At 39.1% G+C, this 24,107-nt stretch overlaps 1 protein-coding gene across 2 annotated transcripts in view; it reads right to left on the bottom strand.

The window, feature by feature from the left end:
* The window catches only part of LOC127440388 (dihydropyrimidine dehydrogenase [NADP(+)]), a 231,188-nt gene that overhangs the window by 196,295 nt on the left and 10,786 nt on the right, over positions 1 to 24,107 (bottom strand). For both annotated transcript variants that reach the window (XM_051696916.1, XM_051696917.1), the window contains exons 2-6: positions 20,787 to 20,897; positions 17,665 to 17,747; positions 4,212 to 4,299; positions 3,850 to 4,011; positions 1,633 to 1,829 (exon numbers count right to left, since the gene is read on the bottom strand). In XM_051696916.1, coding sequence (XP_051552876.1) covers positions 1,633 to 1,829; positions 3,850 to 4,011; positions 4,212 to 4,299; positions 17,665 to 17,747; positions 20,787 to 20,897 — 641 coding nt within the window. The remainder of the gene's footprint in view (positions 1 to 1,632; positions 1,830 to 3,849; positions 4,012 to 4,211; positions 4,300 to 17,664; positions 17,748 to 20,786; positions 20,898 to 24,107) is intronic.

Genomic DNA, 24,107 nt, shown 5'->3' on the forward strand with positions numbered 1-24,107 from the left:
AAAATATCAAGGCAAAATAACCAATAATTTACATTTACATTTATTAATGTGGCAGATGATTTTATCTACAGCATCTTACAAAAGAGATATAATGCAACATAAGCGATTCATCTAAAGGAGACAGTAGTACGAAAAGTGCTGCATTACAAAGTTTCAACTGCATCAGAGAAATACTATCCAAGACAGATTAGAGTGCAACAAGATGAATATATACTGTATTTTTTTTTTATGAGTGTATGGTCAAGTGCTTATGTAAATGATTTGTATAATGACATCTCAGATAAACATGTTAAGTCAGATTGCAAATAACTGCATGTTTCTCAGAGCTGCTGAACACTCTGAACATAACAGCAGTGCTTTTACATTTCATACGCTGTCAATCATGTACATTAATGTTTCAGATATCGTATGTTTATTGCAAAGTTCTGCCAAATTGAGAGATCGAGCAATCATCATATAGAGAAGCCGGGCTTACAGACAGGACAAACACACATTTATTGAAAGCCCAATGTCCAATAGGATTCAGATTCAATGCAAATAGCACTCCTGAAGCTCACATACACTCCCAGAAAAGAGCAGTGTTCAGATGGAATCCAGAATGATGTGTTTTGGTCAATTTATTTGAATTGTACTGGTATCTGCCATTGAATGCTATTGAAGCATGGATTCAGTAACACTCTATGGGCCATGCATCCATAGATTTTATGGATAAATTCATGTATTAAAAAAGCTGATTGCGTTACTTAAACAAAATGCATGATATTTTACAGTTTTATTTGCTATAATATTGAAATGCACAATTAGTAATATGTACTTTATATCGATGGTTTGTACATAATAATAAACTCGTCATTGCTGCATTTCTTATGAAATTGTTGGGGAAGCCTTGCTTCCTGTGTACTCAAATTCTACTGGTTGATTCCCCCCAAAAAAGTAAACACTGTGGCTCTGTGGGGCTTTAAACATAGCTCTGTTTGTTTGAGCATCCTGAGGAGCCTGATATTGGCTCAACGGATCTCGAGTACGATTCTCAAGACCTCACTGCTCAAGTCTGAGTCCAAGTCCAAGTCACTAATATCATTCCCAATCGAGTCCAAGTCGAATCCCCATTAACTGTTCAAGTCCAAGTTACGAGTCCATGTTACAAGGCATGTTAATACAATACGTACGTAAGCTAGCATACATTATTGTATTGGCTAAATGAGTTTTAAAGGGGCTGTAAGCGATTTTAACCATTCTGTAACTTCCATGAGCTAAAACGCTGGATTAGCCATGTCCCCTTTTTCCAAGAGACAATCAGTTTGCCTGACCAATAACAGATAGAGAGAGCATTCTAGAAACCTGTTTGAAAACAATTATTGTTTTTGTAATTCAATTTGATGAGTAGCACAGAAATTACACACTTCACCTTTAACTAGCTTAACTAGCAATACTTTCTCAGTCAACCAACTTCACCAGAAAGTCTGGTGAACATAAAATATTACGCTGGTTCACCAGCAAGGTCTAAGCTGGTCTTTTTAGCAGGGTCATGAACTGCAGTTAAAAGTATCCATAGTCCATTGTAGTAGTGCCCACAAACTTTAGTTGTGGTATCTCTGCTAAGCAGAATGCATTCAGAAAAATACACTCTACCTAAGACCACCAATATATTTCTGTTTCTCAAAGATGGTGATGTTGTCGTAGCCTAGCCGAGCCAGGAAGGAGGCACAGCTAATGCTGGCAGGGCCACAGCCTATGAGAGCTATCTTTGTGTGGTAGCTGTCTGGCATCTCTCCTGGTGGAGGGAGGTCTGGATTCCTGATTTGAGGGATGCCCATCTTACTGAACACCTGAGGGGAGGACAAGAAGCTCTTCAAACACTGCACAATCAAACATCAACTTTATTCTGTGTCTTTCTGCAATGTAATACACATTTAAAGAGTTAGTCAACCCCCACCCTGTCATAAATTCTGTCATTTACTCATCCTCATGTTGTTCCAAACCCATATGACTGAGAATGCCATTCTGCCTAACATCCAAACCTAAATCATATGGGGTTGAACAACATGATGGAGTGAATATGATGACAGAATTTTCTTTTTTTGGGGGGTGAACTATCCCTTTAAACATGAATCTTATTCCCCCACTGTTAGTTTTGTTATATTTATAAGGAATCAGTGTGAAAATTGGAGTTCAAAGTTGATCTCCCAGAGCTTTTTACAGTAAAAGCACGGATCCGCTCGGACCTAATGAAACAACATTACTGCTGTGATTGCCTTATTCGCTTTCCTCTGAAAACCTTTCAGGCCCAGTTTGCATCATCTCATCTCAACTCAGTGTTTACCAGAAGCCTCCCTGGGCATATAATGTGATTTACTGTATGTGATGAACTGTACAGTTTCCTGGTTTATACTAATACAGACGCTGCTGTGTGTATGTTGGGGAGCTCATACTGAGAAGTGTAGGGTAGGCGAGCAGTCGCTGATGTCCCTGTCTAGGGGTTATCTAATCAACGTACTCATAAACAACCCTGGCCTTTCACATTTAAGAAGAAAGGAGCTGTCATCTCCGCTGTGATAGGTGACAGGGTGAAGCAGCTGATGGGATGGTTCGGTTGGCTTTCTACTGCAGGACTCTCTGGACTTTCATGGATGATTTTTCAAAGGGGGGGAAATGTGAAAATGGAGGGATTTGGTGAGGTCAGGAGAATGGAAAACAAAACAGATGTAGAGATGCCATTTGACAGGCAGAAATAAGGAAGGCTAGGCCATTATATAGCTTATGTAACTTAATCATAACCAGTAGGCAATAAATGGCAATTATAAAACAGATAGTTCAGACCCTAAATTCTGATCGGATGAACTGTGTTTAAGACATCGCAAAATGATGGGACGGGCAGGCAGGCAGGCAGGCAGACAGACAGACAGACAGACAGACAGACAGATAGATAGATAGAAAATTTGTTTACTCACCCTGTTGTTGTTCCAAACTCATATGAATTTCTTTCTTCTGTGGAACAAAAAGGAAATGTTAAGCAGATTGTTAATCTCAATCAACATTCACTATCATTGCATATTTTTCTAAACAATGAAAGTGAAAGGTGACAGAGGCTAAAAATCTCCTTTTGTGTTCCACAGAAGAAGGGAAGTCATCCTAGTTTAGAAAAACATGAGGGTGAGTAAATTATAATAAAATCTTCATTTTTGGGTGAATTAACCTTAACAAGGTGATTAAGTAGAGTAAATAAAATGTACTGAATTTGCAAAGATCACTGCAATAAATGTTGCAAAACAGTCTTGGCAAGTAACTAAAAATTAAAAAGCAAAAGTATATAAATGCTACCAACTTAACTACATTTTCAATAGTTTGACAAAAGCTCACCTGAATGCTAAGCATTTCTCTCTTTCTCACACACACACACGTAGCATTGAGAAGTACAAATCATTTTAGAAAATTAACCTGTCTGAATAAACAAATCACTAATTCACTTGAGTCACTGTTTTGTAAATGAGGCAAAATATTTAGCTATTATGCAAAAGTCCATCATTATGTTTTTGACTCAGCTATAGAAATGATAGTGTTTTTGTATGGTCATTGGTTGTATTGCATGCACATTTATCTGATTAAATGCTGTTTAATGATGCCACCAGAATTGCAATCCGCATTGTTTTCATGCCAGAAAAATACTGCACTGATTACAAAATTAAACAATATCCAATGATAGTTATTATTTAAAAAAGATTTTAAAGAGCTTCAGTGCATCAAGCTACCTATAAGCAGCTCGTAGAGTAGCTAACTACTTTTTTCTGTGGGGTGTAGCATGGGAGCTACGGTTTCAACTTCAAGTGAAGAAATTCAAGAGCACCTTACCTCAGTAGCAAACTGCTGCAGACCACCAATATTGATGGGGCCTTCCTCAGAAGCATAAAGGTTACAGCCCCCCACACACAGATCAGAGGTGGGGCACACCATGCCACAGGTCAAACCCAGAGGATTGTCAGACAGGATCGCTTTTGCAGCACCATAGTAGTTCTACAACACATACAATAAACATGGACTCAAGCAGTGCTAGATCTTACCTGGCCGAATGAAGCAATGTACAAGTGCTTGTGGATAACTAACTCAGAAATATAATACACAAACATTTATGAGATTATCACTTAAAACAACATCAATTAAGACTGATCGGCACTGCTGATCGTGTGAGTTTGAGCACTGTAATAGGTTTTTACCTTGTTAGAAATGCTGGTGATAAAAGACTTGATGTCCAAATTGGTAGGACAGCTTTTCTGGCAAGGGGCATCTGCACATTTAAGGCATCTATGAAAAAGCAATTAAAATTACAACTACTACCTATTTCTAAAATAGCTTAAACCAGTTTCTATCCATTCCCCACTGAAGGCTAGTTTATGCTGGTTTATGTTGGTTTGGTGGAACAGCACAGCCACTGTTTTTACAAGCAAACTTAGCGGATGAAGTCGTTCAACCACAATGGCTTTTCTAATGAAGCCGGTTGATGTTGTAAATGTAAATGTTGGTTGTTAACCTAGTTAAATGGAAAGTTTAGCCAAAAATGCAAATCCAGTCATAATTTTCTTGCCCTCGTGTTGTTCCAAACCCGTTTGACTTTCTTACTTCTGTGGAACTCAAAAGGAGATGCCCCAGTCACCACTTTCAGTGCATCTTTTTATTTCCCATATAATGAAAGTGAATGGTGACTGGGCTAACATTCTGCCAAACATCATTTTTGTACTGTAAATGATGACATAATTTTCATTTTGGGGTGAACTATCCATTTAAAATGTCTGGTGGGGAAACCAGCACACCAGCATCTAAAACACAACATATGCTGGTCTTTTCAGCAGGACTGCATATTCAGCATTGAAGCAAATCTTATCACATTCCTGTAAAGCAAACATCACGTATTTATAGACACCAAGGGAAGGTAATGCATACAAATTCTAAAGTCAAATACACTAGCAGCACAGCTGACGGTGTGCAGAAGCAGATAATGGCTTGCCCTTTGTGTGGTTCAAGAGAGGAGAGCCAAGAACAAATGGCTGAGTGATGCCTGATTTGTCCTAGACATGTCTGCGAACAGTCTGCGGTGAAGACAGATACCTCTTATAAATACTGCTGACTTCATAATGACCAGTGAACTTCATATTGGTAGACAACAACATGCCTGCTTTAAATTATACATGGGATAATTTGGCTCCAGCAAATTAAATATTCATGGAGGAACAAAATGCATGCAGCACATTCCATCAGAGAGAGTGAGCAGAACGGCTCTGAATTCAGGTGAAGCTTGGGAAGGTTTCTGTGGCTTGTAATTCCAGTAGAATGTTGAAACCTAGACCTAAAATATCACCAATTTGACACATGAAGTACATGAAGTGCAACAATGGTGCAATAGTCATAGGTCACTCTTCTGGGGTTTGCTTGGTGTCACATACACCTTTAAAAATGGATTAGCCCATGATGGACTGCCAATTGTTTTGAGTTATATGACTGACCAGGAGCAGATGCGCTTGGGCAAAATGTCAACAGAAAATAATGCAGAAGTGATTGCATCTGTAGAGTTGTGGTGACTCATGGGACATCAGGGCTGCATGCAACCACAACAAAAAGCTCTCCTTGAAGTCTGCTTCAAACCTGTGGCCAATCAACCTGGATTATGAAAAAAAGCACATCTTTCCAAAGTCATGTCTCATTAAGTCATGCTTAATCTATGTGATGAAAGCATGGAACAAGCACAAAGCTGTAATTTTATCATATTATGAAAGACATCTGTAACATGGGATTTCAAGGACAAACTTATAGCTGAGTTAATGCTGCTGTACTGGAGAAATGAAAAGCTTGGGCCTTAAATGGAATTCAGTCAAATGAATATGCATTTGAAGTTAGCTCTCAAGGACAGAATAATTCCAGTGCGGTCATTAACGGAGGCACGTGAGACAGCTCGCCCTGTATGAAGCTACTAAGATCTTTCACATTAGTGCTCCTGGGAGTGCTCAATTATTTATGAATGAGGGGTGTGGGGAATCTCAATGATACCACTACTGAAAGAAAAACACTGCAAGAGATAATTTTCTCTCAACATTTAGGCCTTAAAATATTTGTTTGCCCCTAATAATGTAACAATTCTGCTCCACTGGAACTCATTCACTATTAACTGCATACAAGTCGTTCTTATGTGTGCAGACAAAGTTCTCATGCAAAATTCTAGGCGGATTCAGCGCAGATGGTACGGCAACCTCATCATTGGCGCCCTCCTCTGGCAGATTGATCTCATCATTGATGGGGGTGGGGGAGGAGCGACTTCCTCACTGGTGACCAATCTCCCACCCAGCTGGTGGCACCCTAGGCAACCGCCTAGTTTGCCCCTGTCTAGAAAAGGCCCTTTTTATGAACGCAATAGCAGTGCTGAGCTTTGACCCCTACACTTTAAAATGCAGTACCTTGTTCCATTATTTATTTGCACGTTACCTGGTCTTAGCACATGCCGGTAAATGAGCCACAATGGGAGGTCAGACTAAACATGACCTCTGGAATACGCATTCTGCTCAAGTACTGTGTTAGCAGTAATACCCTGTGTCGCTCCAGTGTCAAAGCACTGTATGCTCATTTTATTTGACAGAGGTTGTATCTGATTGATGTTGAGGAAATATATGTTCTAGTCCTTGGCTCATGCAGTGCAGTGAGGCTGGGAATCGCTCGCTGTTAATGATCTTGAACCGAGAATCCCATCAATAATCCTAATGATCCTGATAAAGTAGATTGCAGAATGTCTGTTGGCACAGCTTGTAGGAGTATACAACATACATAAGCTCTGTTCCAAAACCTTGTGAACTGCATCACTGCTTACTGCCTACATAGGCAGCTGCTTTCTAAGTGGCCATTCACACAGGACACATTCTTGAGACTTTCTGTTGTACTTCATCTAGCTTCTTAAAAAGTGAGAACACATCCTGTGTGAACGCCCCCTAAGACAGCATCCTAATCGTCATGGTACCTAATAAGTGACTGATTTAAAATTGTCTACATAGGCAGCAACTCTGTGTGCACAAATAGCGTCTCGACTCACAATTGATTTTATAGAGTTCGATGTTAGCATGCTGTTGAGCCATATACAGTATATATATATATATATATATATATATATATATATATATATATATATATATATATATATATATATACAACGATCAGCCACATCATTAAAACCACCTGCCTAATATTATGTTGGTCCCCCTCGTGCCGCCAAAACTGCGGCAACTTTTTTAAAAGAGCTTGACAAAAGCATATTGCTAAGCTAACAGCATGATGAGTAAAAATACATGGCACACACAAATGTTGAATAAAACCATTTTTAAAATAAACTAGTTTTAATTAAACTGAAGTTTTTATCAACACTCGACTCGACTCGAATTGATTTTAGTCTGACAGGTTGCTAAGCTAACAGCGTAATAGCCTAGGTATAATTACATAGCATACACAAATATTGCGTAAAAAAAGAAATTTTAATTAACAATTTTTAATTACACTGATATTTTATCAATACTTTTCATAAATGTATTAGTAAACAACATATCTCCTGCCTCATTCACCATTTTGGATTTCACCATTGTAGGATTGCCTTCTCCATCAGGCATACATGTGAAGCTCACCTATATACTGTAATTTTCTGCCAACCTACTGGTACAGCCTTTATGTCAAGAGCCTTTTAAATGCTTTGAAATGCTGCCTCTGTGCATCTCACTAGGTTTTGAATCCGAGCAATAGTCAAGTGACAAGGGATTGTACTTATTTCAGACTCTCTTAGGAGACTGAGTTATCGAAGGTCGTCCTTATAGGGCCGACAAAAGAATCCGCATAGCTCTATATACTGTAGCAGAATACAAACAAAACCTTCCTTTCAACTCCCTCAGCCTTCATGTAAGCCTGACCTACACTTCTCTTCCCTCTTATTACAGAAACAGAGGTTAAAACACATCCTGAGAAACTGTCTTCCTGTGAGACTTCAGTCTACATACTCTTTTACTTGTACAGCTATTCTACAAAATTTTACAGATGAAATAAAAGCAGCCTGAAACTGTTGTTCCACTGCAATAATACACAGCAAATGCATTAGTCAGTGCAACAAAACATGATTCAATGTTTGCTCATTTCAAAACCAACGTGGGCATTAGCAAATGCTGTCAAATCGCCTAACGCCTCCCACCACTACCAACTTAATCCCAAACGTTCTTCTGTGGAGATGATGAATTTATCATGTGTGTGGGAGGTCAACTTGAAGAGTTACCCGTCAAAATCCTCACTTGTGAGGACATGTAACTTGTGGGGACCGAGTCATAATGATGACCCTAGAGAGGTGCCAGACCTCACAGAGAGGACACGAGGAGACTGTCCTCTCGCACACCAGCTCTGTCATCTTAATTACTTAAACCATTTTAGATACGACCAATTAAACCTGGCTTGGAATCAAAAGGGCCTTCTCTCAGACTAGGTGCTGGGACAGCTGGGATGAGAGAACAGTTTTAATGATCAATCCACCTTTATATACTGTGGCTTCTGTGTCAAAGAAAAGACAGGAAGAGGAAAAGGGGCTTCTGTCAGGGGTGTGGTGGAGCCGAGAATAAGAGGAGTTATTCCTCATTAGAGCTCATCATTTTAACCACGCAACATGTTACTTGACTTCAGTCATCTGACATCTGTGAAAACGGTTTGACAACAGACACTAAAGGTAGCTGTCAGCTCTGAGATCCTCGATTTCCTGCAGAAACGTATCAGATACAGCCAACTCTTGTTTTATGGTGCAGAAAATTAGTTCAGGGCAGTGTCACTTGTAATTTTCCTGCTGAAAAGACTATGAATTTCCATGCTGGTCTATGCTGGTTTGGTGCCTAGCCTAGCCATGATGAAGCTGGTTAAACTAGTTAAATGGATAGTTCACCCAAAACTGAAAATTCTGACATCATTTACTCACCTTCAAGTTATTATTTGAAGGAGGGGGATAGAATTGTTAGCATCAGTCATCATTCACTTTCATTGCATCTTTTTTCTATATAATGAAAGTGAACGATGACTGAGCCTGCAACATTTTGTCTAAGCATCTCCTTTTGTATACAGTACTTAGAATGATTTGTAATGTTGGCTGGCAACAGGTAGATGCAGAGATGATGATGATGTGTGATGAACCCAAGTGCAGTTTAATAACAAAAGTGAGATCCAATAAACTCCAAACGTGACTACAAAACATGAATGACTTAACTTAACATGACTATGAAACAAAACATGACTTGACTTAATCATAGAACCAACATTACACAAACAATACTCGACAATGGCAAACATGAGGGTTAAATACTAGGACTTGGGAGAACACATGACAATGATAACCAATGAACACTTAGGACTCTAAACAAGATAACAAGACTGCTAACAACCTAATGAAACAATGAACCAATGGGGACAAGACACAAGAACATGGGAAACACATGACAAGATCACATGACAAGGAAACAGGAACAAACATGGCATGGAACTAATTTAAATTAAGACATGAACAAAAACACAAAGTTCAAGAGGGAGCTGGGGGGCGGGGGGGGCGTGGTGACTTGACATGGTCATGGAAACATGGTGAAACAAGGTGTGGGGCGTGGCCTGGTGAGACAGGGCGTGGAGCCTGGTCCAGTGAAAACATGCCATGGAGCATGAGACCAGGGCATAGCCCATGGGGGGTGGAGCCATGAGAGGCTAGAGGGGCGGAGCCATGGAAAGCTGAGCCGTGAGAGGCTCGAGTGGCAAAACCATGGAGAACTGGATACCCGGAGAGTAGCTGAAGACTCAAAGGGCCAGGGTGGAGCCAGAGGCAGGGAGGAGCAAGGCGGAGCTGAGGGATCGGAAGACTGAGGCTGAGCCGGTGGGGCTGAGGACTAAGGCAGAGCCATAGGGATGGAGGTCCCCGGTGGAGCTGAAGGATCGGAGAGACGAGGCGTAGCCAGAGGATTGGAGAGCCAAGGCAGAGCCAGGTGACCGACAGACCAAGGAGGAGCTGGAGGGATGAGGGACCCCGGTAAAGCCGACAGGCTGAAGGACCGCAGTGGAGCCGAGGGAACGTAGAGCTGAGGTGATGTCGAGGGATTGACAGGCCAAGGCGGAGTCCAGGGCTTGGAGGGTCTAGGTGGAGTTGGAGGTTCGAAAGTTCTCCATGTCTGGGATATCTCAGAGGGCGATGATCGAGCCGGTGGCTTGGGGGGAACCGGCTGATTAGGAGAACTCAGGGTGAGCACAAGGGAAGGAACCAATTCCAACTCAAATAGCCCAGTGAGAGATGGCTCTGGAATGGATGAGGTTTGCAATGCTGGCTCTGGGATGGATGAGGCTTGCAATGCTGGTTCGTTGGCCGTGGCAGATGTAGGCATTGGCTCATTGATCATGGCAGGCTTGGGCGTTGGCTCATTGACCAGAGGTGAGCCTGAGACATGGCATGGAGCAGACAGAAGCTTGGCTGTGACATGGCACGGAGCAGGCTCAGGCGTGGCTGTGACATGGCACGGAGCAGGCTCAGGCGTGGCTGTGACATGGCACGGAGCAGGCTCAGGATCCGGGGCAGAAGGTGGCGCAAGCTCAGTGACCATGACATGGGACCCTGGCTTGGCGGCCATGACGTGGAACCCTGGCTTGGCGGCCATGACGTGGAACCCTGGCTTGGCGTCCACCTCCCCCACAGTGAACGATGAACCACATTAGTAGGGCAAGGTCGATATACTGAGCCAGGCTGTGGGTACTCTGACCGACTGGCATCAGGGAAGAGATTGGCTCATTCAGTCCAAAGTAAAAACAGTCCTTGAGGGCAATCTCATTAACATCGACCCTACTGGCCAGAGCACAAAAGTTCTCCACATATTCCTCAATGGAAACGTTTTCTTAGCATAGGCGAAGAAGTTGAACTGCTGGGTTCATCTTGGTCGGTCGAGTATTCTATAACGTTGGCTGGCAACAGGTTAATGCTGAGATGATGATGAGGTGCGATGAACCCAAGTGCAGTTTAATAACAAAAGTGAGATCCAATAAACCCTAACTCCAAACGTGACTACAAAACATAGACTTGACTTGACTTGACTTGACTTGACTTGACCATAGAACCAACATTACACAAACAAAACTCGACAATGGACAATGGCAAACATGAGGATTAAATACTAAGACATGGGAGAACACATGACAATGATAACCAATGAACACATAGGACTCTAAACAAGATAACAAGACTGCTAACAACCTAATGAAACAATGAACCAATGGGGACAAGACACAAGAACATTGGAAACACATGACAAGATCACATGACAAGGAAACAGGAACAAACATGGCATGGAACTAATTTAAAGTAAAAGACATGAACAAAAACACATACAATCCTGACATGATTACAGAATTTTTATTTTTGAGATAGTGCTAACAAAATTAATTTTACTTTGAAGCATCCAGCAGCCAAAACACAGTAAGTGTTAAAGCTGATGACCAAAACTGGAGCTCTGTTTTAGATGGGATTTGAAGAGACCAGCATCACAAGCAGATACAATTTGATAATATTTTATAGAAGAACAATATAGCTATGCAAAAATCCACCTGCCTCCATTAACTGAACATGTCAACTAGCTTTTAGAGATTTTAATAGAAATGTCTTACCATTTTAAAATATAAACATACACAATTCAATATCACGACTTCACTGCCTTACCTCATATTAATTAAGAGATACCTCTGGAAGAAATATCACATTTTCCTTAGTCATTATCTGATTCATTATGACATCAAAGTGACATGAAGATCTGTCATCAAAATGTAGTTATTTGAACTATAGTGCTTTGATAAGAGTTTTGAGGTGTAAAAGAACAGTGTCTTAGTAACCTTGGTTCTATGGCTGTTTCGTAATGCCAGGAATCTAAACATGGGGCTTTCTGTGTGCCCAACAAACAGGGCAAATAAACCACTTGCCTCCTGTGAAGAGCACCAGTGCAGCGCATGCCACATGGACTTTCATGTCTGGCATTATTAGCGGTTACGAAACCCAAATCTTTCATTAAATCTTCCACCCCGCACAGCAGGGGAGTCTCGTTTAGGGATGGATTAAAATCAAACCTCTGCAGGACAAAAGTGTGCATTAATATCCCTAATATCTCTTGCGCTCACTCTCTTTTACCAAACTCTTGGTTTTCACTGCTGCTTAGGTTTTTTTATTTATGATGATCAACAGATGCAATGCTGTGCTCATGCATATTCTATGGCCTGCAGAATTAGATATATTATTCAAATTAAGACATTATGTGTAATGGTCTGAGGTGTTATTTCAGGATATATTTGAATAGATCACTACATCAAACGTGATCAGAACATAGATTAAACTGTAAACGGACTGACTGTCTTATCTGTTGTAGGAATTTTAGCTCATTATTGGTTAAAAGGGGAATAATGATCTAATCTCTAGGGAATCTAACAGAATCAATATTTAACACCCAATCAACGTATTGGTCCACCGATATGTTGAACTTGCGTCTTTATCAATTCTGGGAGGAATATCTCCCCGTGGCCAATGAAATAATATCCTAAATTAAGCGTAAACACTGTTTATAAGCAAGTAACAGGATCAGACAGTTTAAGACATTAACTTTATGAGCATGAAGTACAAGACACTTCTCTTTGAACACAAACAAGACTTTATTAAACTATTCTAAACCTAATACATAAACTAATCTACCACACACACAAACACAAACACACAAAGAGAACGGTAAAGAAAACAAGATTTGGAATACTGGAAATGCAGAATATTGAGTCATGGCAATGTATGAAATTTAGCAAACCATGACAGAATGAACCATCAATCCATCCGTTTCATATTAGCCTGCAACAGCGTTATACATTTTTATCTAATACACCAGTTTAGCGAGACATGGATATATTGTACTTGGTTACTTGGTCAGTTGACAAGCTGTTTCTTTCATTGTGTCGGCGGTCTGGGAGTCAAGCCAAAGATGACATGAGGGGTCAGAGAAGCCAATCGGGAATGACAAGTCAAGAGATGAATGAGCTGGGTTTCCTTCATAGGCAGGTTGCTGCGGTGCGTTCAAGGGCCAAAGGCAGTTGCGGCAAAGTAAACTATTATCACGAAAGATTTTGAGGAAAACAAAGACTGGATGATAACGCTAACAGCTCAAAAGAAAACGTAGACTCAGCATACACTTTGTGTTCAGCGTAGATTCGGTGCTCAGCATAGACTCTTGTGTTCAGTGTAGATTCTTAGTAGGCGTGGACTCTTGTTTTCATCATCAGCTCGACTCAACTTAGCTTGACTCAATGGTTCGTTCAGTGTCATGAGGTTTTAACCTTTCTGACTGGGCACAACCCAAAAGACTTCTGACCTAAACAGCTTTTCCCGCCTCAAGTTAATTAGCATATCATTCTCTTGTTACATGCTTTTCCTTAGTTTCCTGCTCTGACTAAAGGTATTTCAGTCCTAAACTTTGATAGCAATAATACAATGCAAGTTATAGGATTCTACCCAACATCAACTTTCTGGAAATTTACTATGGACTTCATAGATACCAAACATGAGGGTAATAATAATAATTGCAATGGTTATAACATTCATGATAAGCGATTAAAAGAGTAATAAGAATAAATCATATGGTTAAAGCAAGGATAACATTACATGAGGTAGTCTGACAATATTTAAGGTAGCTATACATATGAGAAAGACAAGAACAATGTTAGTTCCATGTGTTTAAGAGTGTAAAATGTTAGTAAAACCAGTCTTGGAATTTCACAGCTTCAGATCTCTCTCTCTCTCTCTCTCTCTCTCTCTCTCTTAAGTGTAAGAAAGAGGGGGGAGGACCTAGACTGAGAGCTTCCTAAAAGGATACCAGATTAAAAGTTATAATGGTTACTCCATTAACTTAGAGCATGGTGATGCTTGATTATCTGTTATTGTAGATGATAGAGTCAGGCTAAGCCTGGTGTATACAATTATCTTGTATGTTTGGTCCCACATGCATAGAAAAGTTCAGATGGTCATACTGAGTCTGCCCTGTGTCACTGTCCAGTGGGGTGCAAGGCCTCCTGGACCAATGGGCCTTTTGTTTTAAATCAAGCTGTTTTGCTGTTTTGCTGGTTTGCTGTCTCCTGACCAACCATTTGGCACCCATTAATTATCTCAAATCAATAACCTGAAAGGAGCTTTTGTCTCTCAACAGGGGACTCCCAGAGGGGAGTGTGATCTTCTTTACAGTTCTTTTGTTTAGTGGTCACAGGATGCAACTGGGAGAGATTTTCGGCACCCAATGTATAGATTCATAGTTTTATGGCCTGAAAAGGCCCTAAGGTCATTCTTCCAGAAGGTTCACTTATTGCATTGTGTGTCCTTTGTAATGTTTCACTGCCTGGTGCACTTAAAGTCCTACACTGTTAAGGTGCCAGAGCTAGTACTATATGTTTATTTTTATGCAAAAGAGTCAACATGATCAGCAGTTAAACACTTTAATTTTAGCTTAAACTACACACAACTAAATGCTTTTCAATGAAGGCCAGTTTCACACCGCACAGCGCATGCATAAGAGGCATGCAAGCGTAACTGCTGTAGCAGGCTCAATTGTGTTTTCACACTGTGTTTCTGCTGCATAACTTAACTGTGGCGCTATACTGGGGAAAAAAAAGTGTTTTTTAGTTTGAGTATTTCCTTTAATAACTGACATAAATTTCTAATTTGCATGGCCAGAAGGATCACTTCTAGCTAGGGTGTGATTTGCCAGGGGGGATGGGGGGATGGGGGGATTTGACTGCCTCTGCTTTTGATATCCTCCCTTCTGGTCATTCATTTTTATATCCAGAGGGGATATGTTTTATCCCTGTTTCTAGTCAGACTCATAGCATTTACCATATCAAACAGTAGACTGTTCTATTAAGTAAAGACCTATTTGGACGTGATTCATTTCCCAGACAAAAGTCTGACTACAGATTAATTATTACTGCCAATGTCTGTAATGTTTACTTTCAATTCACACAGGATAAGGGATGTATGTAGAGATCCCAAAGATGGGTGCGTAAACTCATTGCATTTACACACTGATGTCACACATAAATAACCCATCAGAAAATGTATAACTGTGCTGATTAATTATCAAAAGATATTAATCATGAACATTTGCTGTAGCCTATCTGGGATTATTAGAAGAAATTGATTGGAATACCTGAAATACCTACCAAAATACAAAACAACCAGTGACATTAACAAGCCTGTAATCCTATGGACAATCCGTTCACATTATGTATTTTTTTATGCCCCTCCTGAAACTATGTTCAGAAACGAGAGACTGCACTGTCTGAACAACACTTCTTCCCTTCACTCTGTTCAAATAACAATATTACTTGCTTGTGTACAATTTCCCTAATCAAAAGAAAACATGCTGGTTTGTTTCTCTTTTACATGGCTATGTAAATACATAATTGCATTTAATGCTTGAGAAAAACATGCATCCGTCCATACGCAACAGCCAGCGTTATCTGAAGTTGTGAAGCACGTCTTTTTTCTGGTATCTTCTTACATAAACAACATCTTCAGATACACGGAGAACTTGAGAGACAACAATAATTAAAGCCAATGGCTCACAGACAGTTCAGGTTCACAAAATTTGAACCTTAACCTGGGATTATTTTACTGGTCGTTTTGTAGAAGATATAAAAATGCTGAAATATTTACGCTGGCGCGCCTATGCGGGAATGCGCAAGTCCAGAAAAACAACTAACAGATGGCTGATGATCAAATTTGTTATTTGTTAGCTAATGTTAGCCCTGCAGCAAAATATTTGACAGCTTTTCTTAATGCCTCCTGTTAATTGTTAAACAAAATTTACAGTTAATAATTTTGATTAAATTGAATTTAAAATAAAGTTAAAATAAGTATTTTCTGTGGTTTTAGTCTACAGTTTAAGAATTTGAGACTGCGTTTGACATGAATTACACCTTTGTCTGAATTTCTACATTAAAATTCCAATGATGACATTCACATTGACATGTCCCCCCTCTGGTTTTTCAACAAATAGCACCCTGCTTATGGCCAAATGATTTTTAATTTAAATTGAACCCAAACCCCAAAATGTAGGCTGTAAATTGCTTAATTGATGGGATTCAGTCAGATTTACTGATATAAAATGATGTCTGCATGCCAGGTTAAGAAAAGTTTGGAGCAATGTCTTACACGACCAGTTATATGTAATTATGAACCGATCCAAAATCATGCGTTACAGTATTAATATGGATGTGCACTGCACCTGTATTCAAATACCAAAATCACTATTTGGTTATTCTGAATGTTTAGAGGTCTTCAACCCGATCTGAGTCTGACGGTACCCGACAAACCTACAGGTTTTGGGTCAAGTTTGGGTCAGTTTTTCAAGTAGGCTATAGGCCAAGTTACGGGCTGTTCACACGTGTGTCAAGGCCGTCACTGGACAGATGGCTTTGATCGTTGTGTCACAACTCACTTTTTTCAGCATACCACGCAGGACCGTTGCATTTTTTTAGACACTGTGTTAAGTTTAAAAGAACTTTAATATTTATAAACGCATCTCAAAACACCTGCATTCTGTTTTACAATTCATTGTGCAGGACCGTCAAATTTTTTTAGACACTGTTAAGTTAAAAAGGACTTCAATATTTATTAACGCATCTCGAGTCTCCTGTGTTCTGTTTCACAATATGTTGCGCTGCATCAAGCTTTTTCAGCGCTGGTGTCACAAATCGACATTCTGATGAAGTTCAGGTTGCAAAGAGGACTTAATGTGACTGTTACACATGATTCCAGATTGTTTTTGTCCATTGTTGCCAAAGGTTTGCTAGAGGTTCACCACTACTGGTGAAGAGCTGCAAACTTCTGGCAAACATTTGCAGCGAATCATAAGCTCATTTGCATGTGAAAATAATGAGCAACAAATTTGCAGCAAGTTTGCGGCTATCTTAGATTTTTTTGTAAGGGTATGTAATGTTGACAAACCCTAAAACCCTGAAATGACTTTAAAAATTATGATTTAAACAACATGAGTTTTTACAGAAGAATTAATGTAAGTGCTTTTATAAAATTATAAGCTTCACATTTCTGCCTTTAAACCCTACAGAAATTGGTTTGAGATAACTGCATTTAGTTTACTTAAATTTGGAGCTTGTTCAGCTTATTTGCAAGTCTTTATTGTCATTTGCATTGTTTTTTTTTGTGTGTTTTTTTTAAGATCATTCTTTGTATTCAAGCACAACCTAGGCTGAAACTCCAGCCGTCCTCATGATCAAGTATTCTGTTGTTGTCTTGGGATACCCAAAAGCATTTTCAACTAACAAATTAAACATTTACATTTTTCACTGTGCACCGAGCCTTAGCATCTCCTGCAGGGTTGAAGAGTCAAGGCAAAGCCCAGAGGGAGGCTCCTCTCCAACAAATTAATCCCTCAGAAAAGCAGAGCGGAGTGTGGCCTGTACACTAATCTGTTCCCTCAATAATTAAGAATGACTTCCGACGCAGCTCGTCCTCACCTCGTGCAGCGGCACGCAAATACATGCGTGCTCCTCGGCTGCCCACCTGAAACTCCTCTTTGCATTGACTGTGACTGTTGCCATGGAGACGGTGCTTACCTCAGCGCTTCCCGAAGTGCCCCACGCTCGCTCAAAGTCGTGTGCTTGATGTCATCGAAGTTGTTCTCCAAATTCACACAAGACTGGAGGATTTAAACACACAGAAACAATATTGGAACATAGTAGCAATTTTTTTGTATTTGTACTATCAACAAAGCCATTTAGGTGAAAAGAGTAACATGATAAAAATGCAAAATATTTTTACAGCTGTTGTTAAAATTAAAGGGATAGTTCACCAAAAATGAAAATTCTGTCATCATTTAATTGCACTCATGTTTTACCAAACTCGTATGACTTTCTTTCCTCTGTGGAAAACAAACAGAGATGCATCTTTTTTTTCCCATTTAATGAAAGTAAATGACTGAGATTAAACATTCTGCCTAGCTTCTACTTTTGTGTTCCATAGAAGAAAGAAAGCCATATGGGTTTGGAACAACATAACGACAGAACTTTCATTTTTGGGTGAAATTCCCTTTAAGCAATAAAAGGACAGGAGGCAGTGCTATACTCTGCTGCATGATGCGCCTAACAACGCCCTTTAACCAGAATGGGTTCTATGGGTGCTGTGCAGCGATATAAAAATGAGCTAAATTACATCATAGCTGCAACTATACTGTGTATTTGAGTATAACTGAAACACTGTTTTGACCAATTAGCACTCAGCGCATAACTATCCATTTAATAAAAAGAGACACGGAACAGCCCTTAACCTATAGATGTGTCTTTAACCACACATAAATGATTTTAAATCTTGAGGAACAATATGAAAGTTCTGTCAGCTGTAGATTTTAATATGACCACGCAGGAGGATTATGCCTTTGAGTAGACCTAATATACTGTTCAGAGATTATCCTGCTTTTAAAGATTTACGAGTTTCTACTTTAAAATGGAAGGATTAATTGGTGCCATTTAACACTGTAACATGACATGGCTGACATTATCAGAAAGGAATTAAGGAGGATTCCCCCAACCCCTCCCCGTTTGAAGAGGCAAAGTTCAATCTGGTTAAGCTGTTTTCTTTATTCCGTAAACTACAACAGTTTCGCAGTAGCCATTGTGAAAACTGACTTAAGCTACTTAATGAAATTCAAAGGGATGAGCAGCCAGAAAATTCCCCCACACATAGAGATTTGAAGTTCTGAGAGAATAGAATCACAACATGATTGAGATTGAGGCTAACTCAATTTCAACACACTGAGTTAATTTATGGCATGAGACAGAGTTACTACATTTTATTATTATAAAGATGCGTGGTGAACAAGAAACCAATCTACACAGCCATCTGATATTCTTCTATAGTTCTTTTATGAACCTCCAATGGACTCTTTAGCTGGCAACCTTGTGTTGCAGAAATCTCTGCCAAGATACAGATTTAGATGAGATGTGAGAAATATAGTTTGTTTTACAATACATGACCTAAAATATTAAAATGGTGTCTTAATATAATTCCTTGATTGCCATGTGAAGGTTTTACTTCATATGGCATATAAATATGAATGATAAGAGGCAGTTGTCAACAACCTTTCTAACAGCATGCAGCTCACAATGTGTTATTTCATATTTTAATTTCAAATGCAAAAATACTTGACCTCGGTCAACTCTGTCTCACCTAAGACTAATCTCAGAGCTTCTGTGTGGTATTAAAACTCATCTGTGTGGTAAAATAAAACATAATTACATTTCCAATTATACTGAGGCATTGTTGGGACCAGGATAACCATTGACATTTTCACTTGAAATTATGTTTAGCATTTTTTCCCCGGCAAAGGATTAGTCTAATCCAACATCTTGGGGGCTTTATTATTATTAATTAGTCAAAATGCTTAGTGCTGGGAATTGGTAGTATAATTTAAGCATCTAATTAATATGCAAGCTCTAGAAACAAGATTTGGTATTTCATCAACACAGTCACCACATGGTGAAAAAAGCATTTAAAATGAACATTTGAATATGCTTATGAGCCTTGACTCATAGGACTCACAGGATATGATAATAATTGAAGGGAAATTTGGAATATTTAATTTTGGGGGGGGGGGGGAGGTTAACTGCTTATGATGCATTTTCATAATGTCTCCTTCAGGCATTTGCTGCAGTTCTCTGATGAGTGCTAAATAATTACTCACTGATAAATTGTAAGCAAAAGGGCAGGAGAAGTCCAAATTTGAATCTCTACAATAATTGGACAAACTAGATGGTTGGAACTAATTATAGAATTTTAATCTTCTGCCCTATTATAGCTCATCAGAGTAATATGATCACCGTGATCGGCAGCATAATCACTGAATCTCCACACCATAAACTATCATCTTAGAGTTCTCGTTATTATCCATAAACTGGGAGGAAGTTTGCTCACAAAAATCCAAAATATTATTTAATATGACTGAATCAACCCGACTGCATTAGGTTACACAGACAAAAGTAATCATAAGTGTTAAATCAAATAGAAAAAAAATCCTTTACTGTAGGTACTAATTGCAGGTTACCACTTTCTACAGTGCAAAAGGCTACAGTACATTCAGATACACACTGCAGCTTGTATTTTGTCAAAAATGCATTGTATTTTGTACTTATTGTTTAGTAAAAAAATATCTAAACCTCCTTAAAACAAGAAGATACATTTATTTGAGAAGCAAAGTTACATAATATATTAAGCCTTGTTTTCAGATAAATCGAACCAAATATAGTGAGGTTTATGCTTAAAACAATAAAAAAGGCTTCTTGCCAATGGAATAAGAAAAATAAACTTGTTTTTACCTTTGAATTAAGCTTATTTTTCTTATCCCAAAGTTTTGCAGTATAACCAGCCTTAATGTCTTGTGCAACTGTCATTATTCTTTTTTCTCTAATTTTCACTATGCTGAGACACAGAGAAGTAGCCTACATTGTAACTGTAACACATAATGACAATCAGCAGTTGTAAAAATTCTACAAACAAGGAAAGACGTGTAAGTGTATTATGACGTGACAAGGGTTTTTCTTCACATTGGCTGTTTCTTTAATCTTTAATGTAAGGCTCAAAGCAGCAGTGCTTGTGATGGTTCGGAAAAGAGAGAGTTATTTAAGCAGCCACTGAGAAAATCTTGCCTTTGTTGTTTTTACAGTACAACAGGCTGTAGACTTACATCGCAGCTCTTCTCTGGGTTTCTCTTCCAGTGCTTCTTCTCCTTCTTCTTTGAGGCGGTGGAATGGAGATCCGCATGAGACTTCACCCTCGGATTCAATGCAAGGATACTCTGAAGCACAGTTATATGTAATTAAAATTGTTAGATGTCCAAAGGATCAATCAATGCAAAAACATTATGGAATAATGCATGCCTTTTATTCAATGAACACAATAACCAAACTAAAGCAACAAGCCATGACATGCCATGCATTACAGCAATTTTACCACAGTTAGGAGCAGTTATTGATGAAAAGCACAACACAAACAATTCTTCTTCCAAGTAATCTAGTTCATTACCCTAAGGGACCACTTACACAAACGCATTTTTGTGTAATCTGCGCTGTTTTTTGTTTTCTATGTAAACATGCACTAGACAGCTGTCTTTGACCCTTGCACTGGTTCTCATTGTTTTCTCAGTGCTGCTGCATCTTGAGGCACGTGTGTTCTGTTCTATTAGCAGAACATGCATATGCTTGCAATGACTATGCAGTTCATATAGCACCAATTGATATTGTGATATTATATGACTAGTTGTATAGCATACTATGAAGAATAGGGGAGACTTGGGCTGCATTTCCCAAAACCTAAGAAGATCGCAGAAACCATTGGCGCCAATGGTTTCTACGATCAACTTAAGCTTGCAATGCTTTTGGGAAATGCAGCCCAAGGCAGTTGTCACACTTTTTACTTCTTGTTTTTTTTATTTTATTATTTTATTTCTGAATAGGCACAAATCATATTGTGTTGGCTACAAAACAACCTATATATCGTTTTTGAACACACATTGACTTTTTGTGACAACATGCCCCAATAACAGCACACTATATGGGGCCTGCCATTAAATAGCCTATTGTAGGCTTTACAGCAAAATTCAAACAGTAAAACAACTATGAAGCACAAAACGATTCATGAAACATTAATATGTAAAAAATAAGAAAAAGTAATGTAAAATATGTAACATACAAAAATATCAAACCATTGTTTTGGCCAGCAGATATTATAATTAATGAATTGTATAAAATTACAAAATCTGACAAACCTTCCGCATCCTGATATTCATGAAATACACCCTCATCCAAAGTTCAGGTCAAATCTACCTTCATTACATAGTTGACTCTTGCCTGAAAGTATTTTATTTTATTCATTCATTTAAGTTTACTAAACAGCTAAAAATATAATGATATTGGAATTATTTGGAGAAACATTTTTTTATTATTTTGTTTTATTTATTTTTTTATTTACAACAGTATTGAACTAACTAGTATTGACAGCTTGAAACCAACAAACCAAACCTTGAGAGAAAACCAGCATTTGTGTGATTGTGCAGACTTTTGTTTCAAAACGTTATAGTTACTAAGATCCAGCCTTTGTGACAACTTACCCTTGTGACAACCAGCCCTGGTCTCCCCTACAAAGCAAAGACAATCATGCAGTTGTGTTCCCCAAAAATGAAAGAGTTTTAAAACATTGATACAAACTACAGAGCCTGCTCAACCCCAGGTCCTTCAAAGCCTTCTGTGACAAAACTGATTAGAGCTCCATTGCAGCGGGCCAATAAAGAACAGCCCGACTGAAAGAGTAGAGTGTGAAATGAAAGCCATGATGGAGACCATCATCATTTGATTCAGGAGCAACCTTCATTTCAAATGTGCACGGCACCTTCACGCCTGCCAGTCAAATCACCCAGCACTTTGGAGGCAGGCACCAGTGCGGGATCTTTTAATGGCAAATGCAATTAACAGGCAGTTTACTGAGGGAGAAAGAACAAGTTATGGGAGGGGGGGGGGGGAGGGGAGAAGCAACCATTACCATCACACTAATACCAATTTCATGCTCTTCGTAGTGTAAAAGAATACCATGTTCACAGTCATTGCACTGTGCTGAAACACTATCTGACAAAGGCCAAAACAGGGGGCCAGGAGCAAATTGAAAAAAGCCACTTGGCATTCTCCCCTATGAGCCACAAATGTCGGAAAAACCTTCACCCAAAAAGACGACGCTGACAGAAATTCCTGATATGACACTTGAATGCTGCAGTGGCTCTGTGTGTTATCCGTGTGAATGTTTGTCCAATTAATACAGTTTATAATCAGTCATGCACCATTTCCTAAACAAATTTCAATGGCATGTTTTGCCGTTTATGCAACAAAACCTTCCAAATTACTTGAGAAGCACATGTTTGACGACAAATACAGTTAGATGGAGGAAGTGGTCCTTGCAGGCAGTCTCCATTTACTCTTGGAGGGGTAAATTATTGATAACACTATTAGTATGTAGCATGCGTAAATCAGTCTTGGTTTTGTTGGGGGTATAGTGCACTGAGCTGGCAAGATGAGTTCTTGCATTAAACTTTTACGATTTTATTTTTATTATTTTCATATCTGTGGAGACATCCTGATGTCTTAAACCCTCCCTCACAAGAAAAATATAAAATGTGCATGGTCTGTGGCCTTTAGTTTGTCTCGGATTTGGCTAATTTTAGCACTGCTTTGACTAGATGGAATATATATTAGGTTACCAACCCTATATAGTGTTGAGCATAGGAGACCCTCTATGTTTTCAGTCATTTCAGAGGCTCACAGATATGACTGAGGAAAAAAAGAAAATCTGGTTTGAACAGGTATTGTTCCCTTGCTGGGACCCTGCTGATAACCAGTTAGTCAAGCTAGTGTTTATTTGCTATAATAGGCTCAGTCTGAGAAGCAGGAGTAATAATGAGAGAGTTAAGCCATGTTTGACCAGCCGCAGATGAATAGATTTGAAAATCTATGGATGGAAACCTCAAAGTGACGCACAGTCGAGACAGAGCCAAAAGGAAAAACAATATAGTATTAATAATAAAAAAGTACAATCAAGGCCAATACACCAACACAGGAACTGTGAAAATGCCAAGTACATTTAGAGCAACTTGATGATTTCTGAGTGAAGGCTGTTTCTTGTAAGCATTGTAAAAACATTGTGCAACTTTGCCAATTAGATCAATATTGTGTAAGGGGAAACACATCCATAAGAAGAAGGGATCTTTATAAGAAGCAATCAATATCTCCTCTAAAGCCCCTCTGTGACTGTTAAACAAGCTCAAGCTAGAAATGTTAGTCTATTTATGTCAGATGGCCTTTTAGTGGAATAAAGATGGAAATGAACATGTGTGCCCACTTTTATCACCAAACGAAGGGCCACTTTGCGTAGTATATGCATTCAGTTCTATCGGTCCCATTTAATTGGTGAGGTATTATGGTTTGGTTTACATTTACCAGAAATGTACAATAAGCTTTCATGA

Source organism: Myxocyprinus asiaticus, chromosome 5 (assembly GCF_019703515.2).
Source record: "Myxocyprinus asiaticus isolate MX2 ecotype Aquarium Trade chromosome 5, UBuf_Myxa_2, whole genome shotgun sequence".
NCBI classification, from domain to species: Eukaryota; Metazoa; Chordata; class Actinopteri; order Cypriniformes; family Catostomidae; genus Myxocyprinus; species Myxocyprinus asiaticus.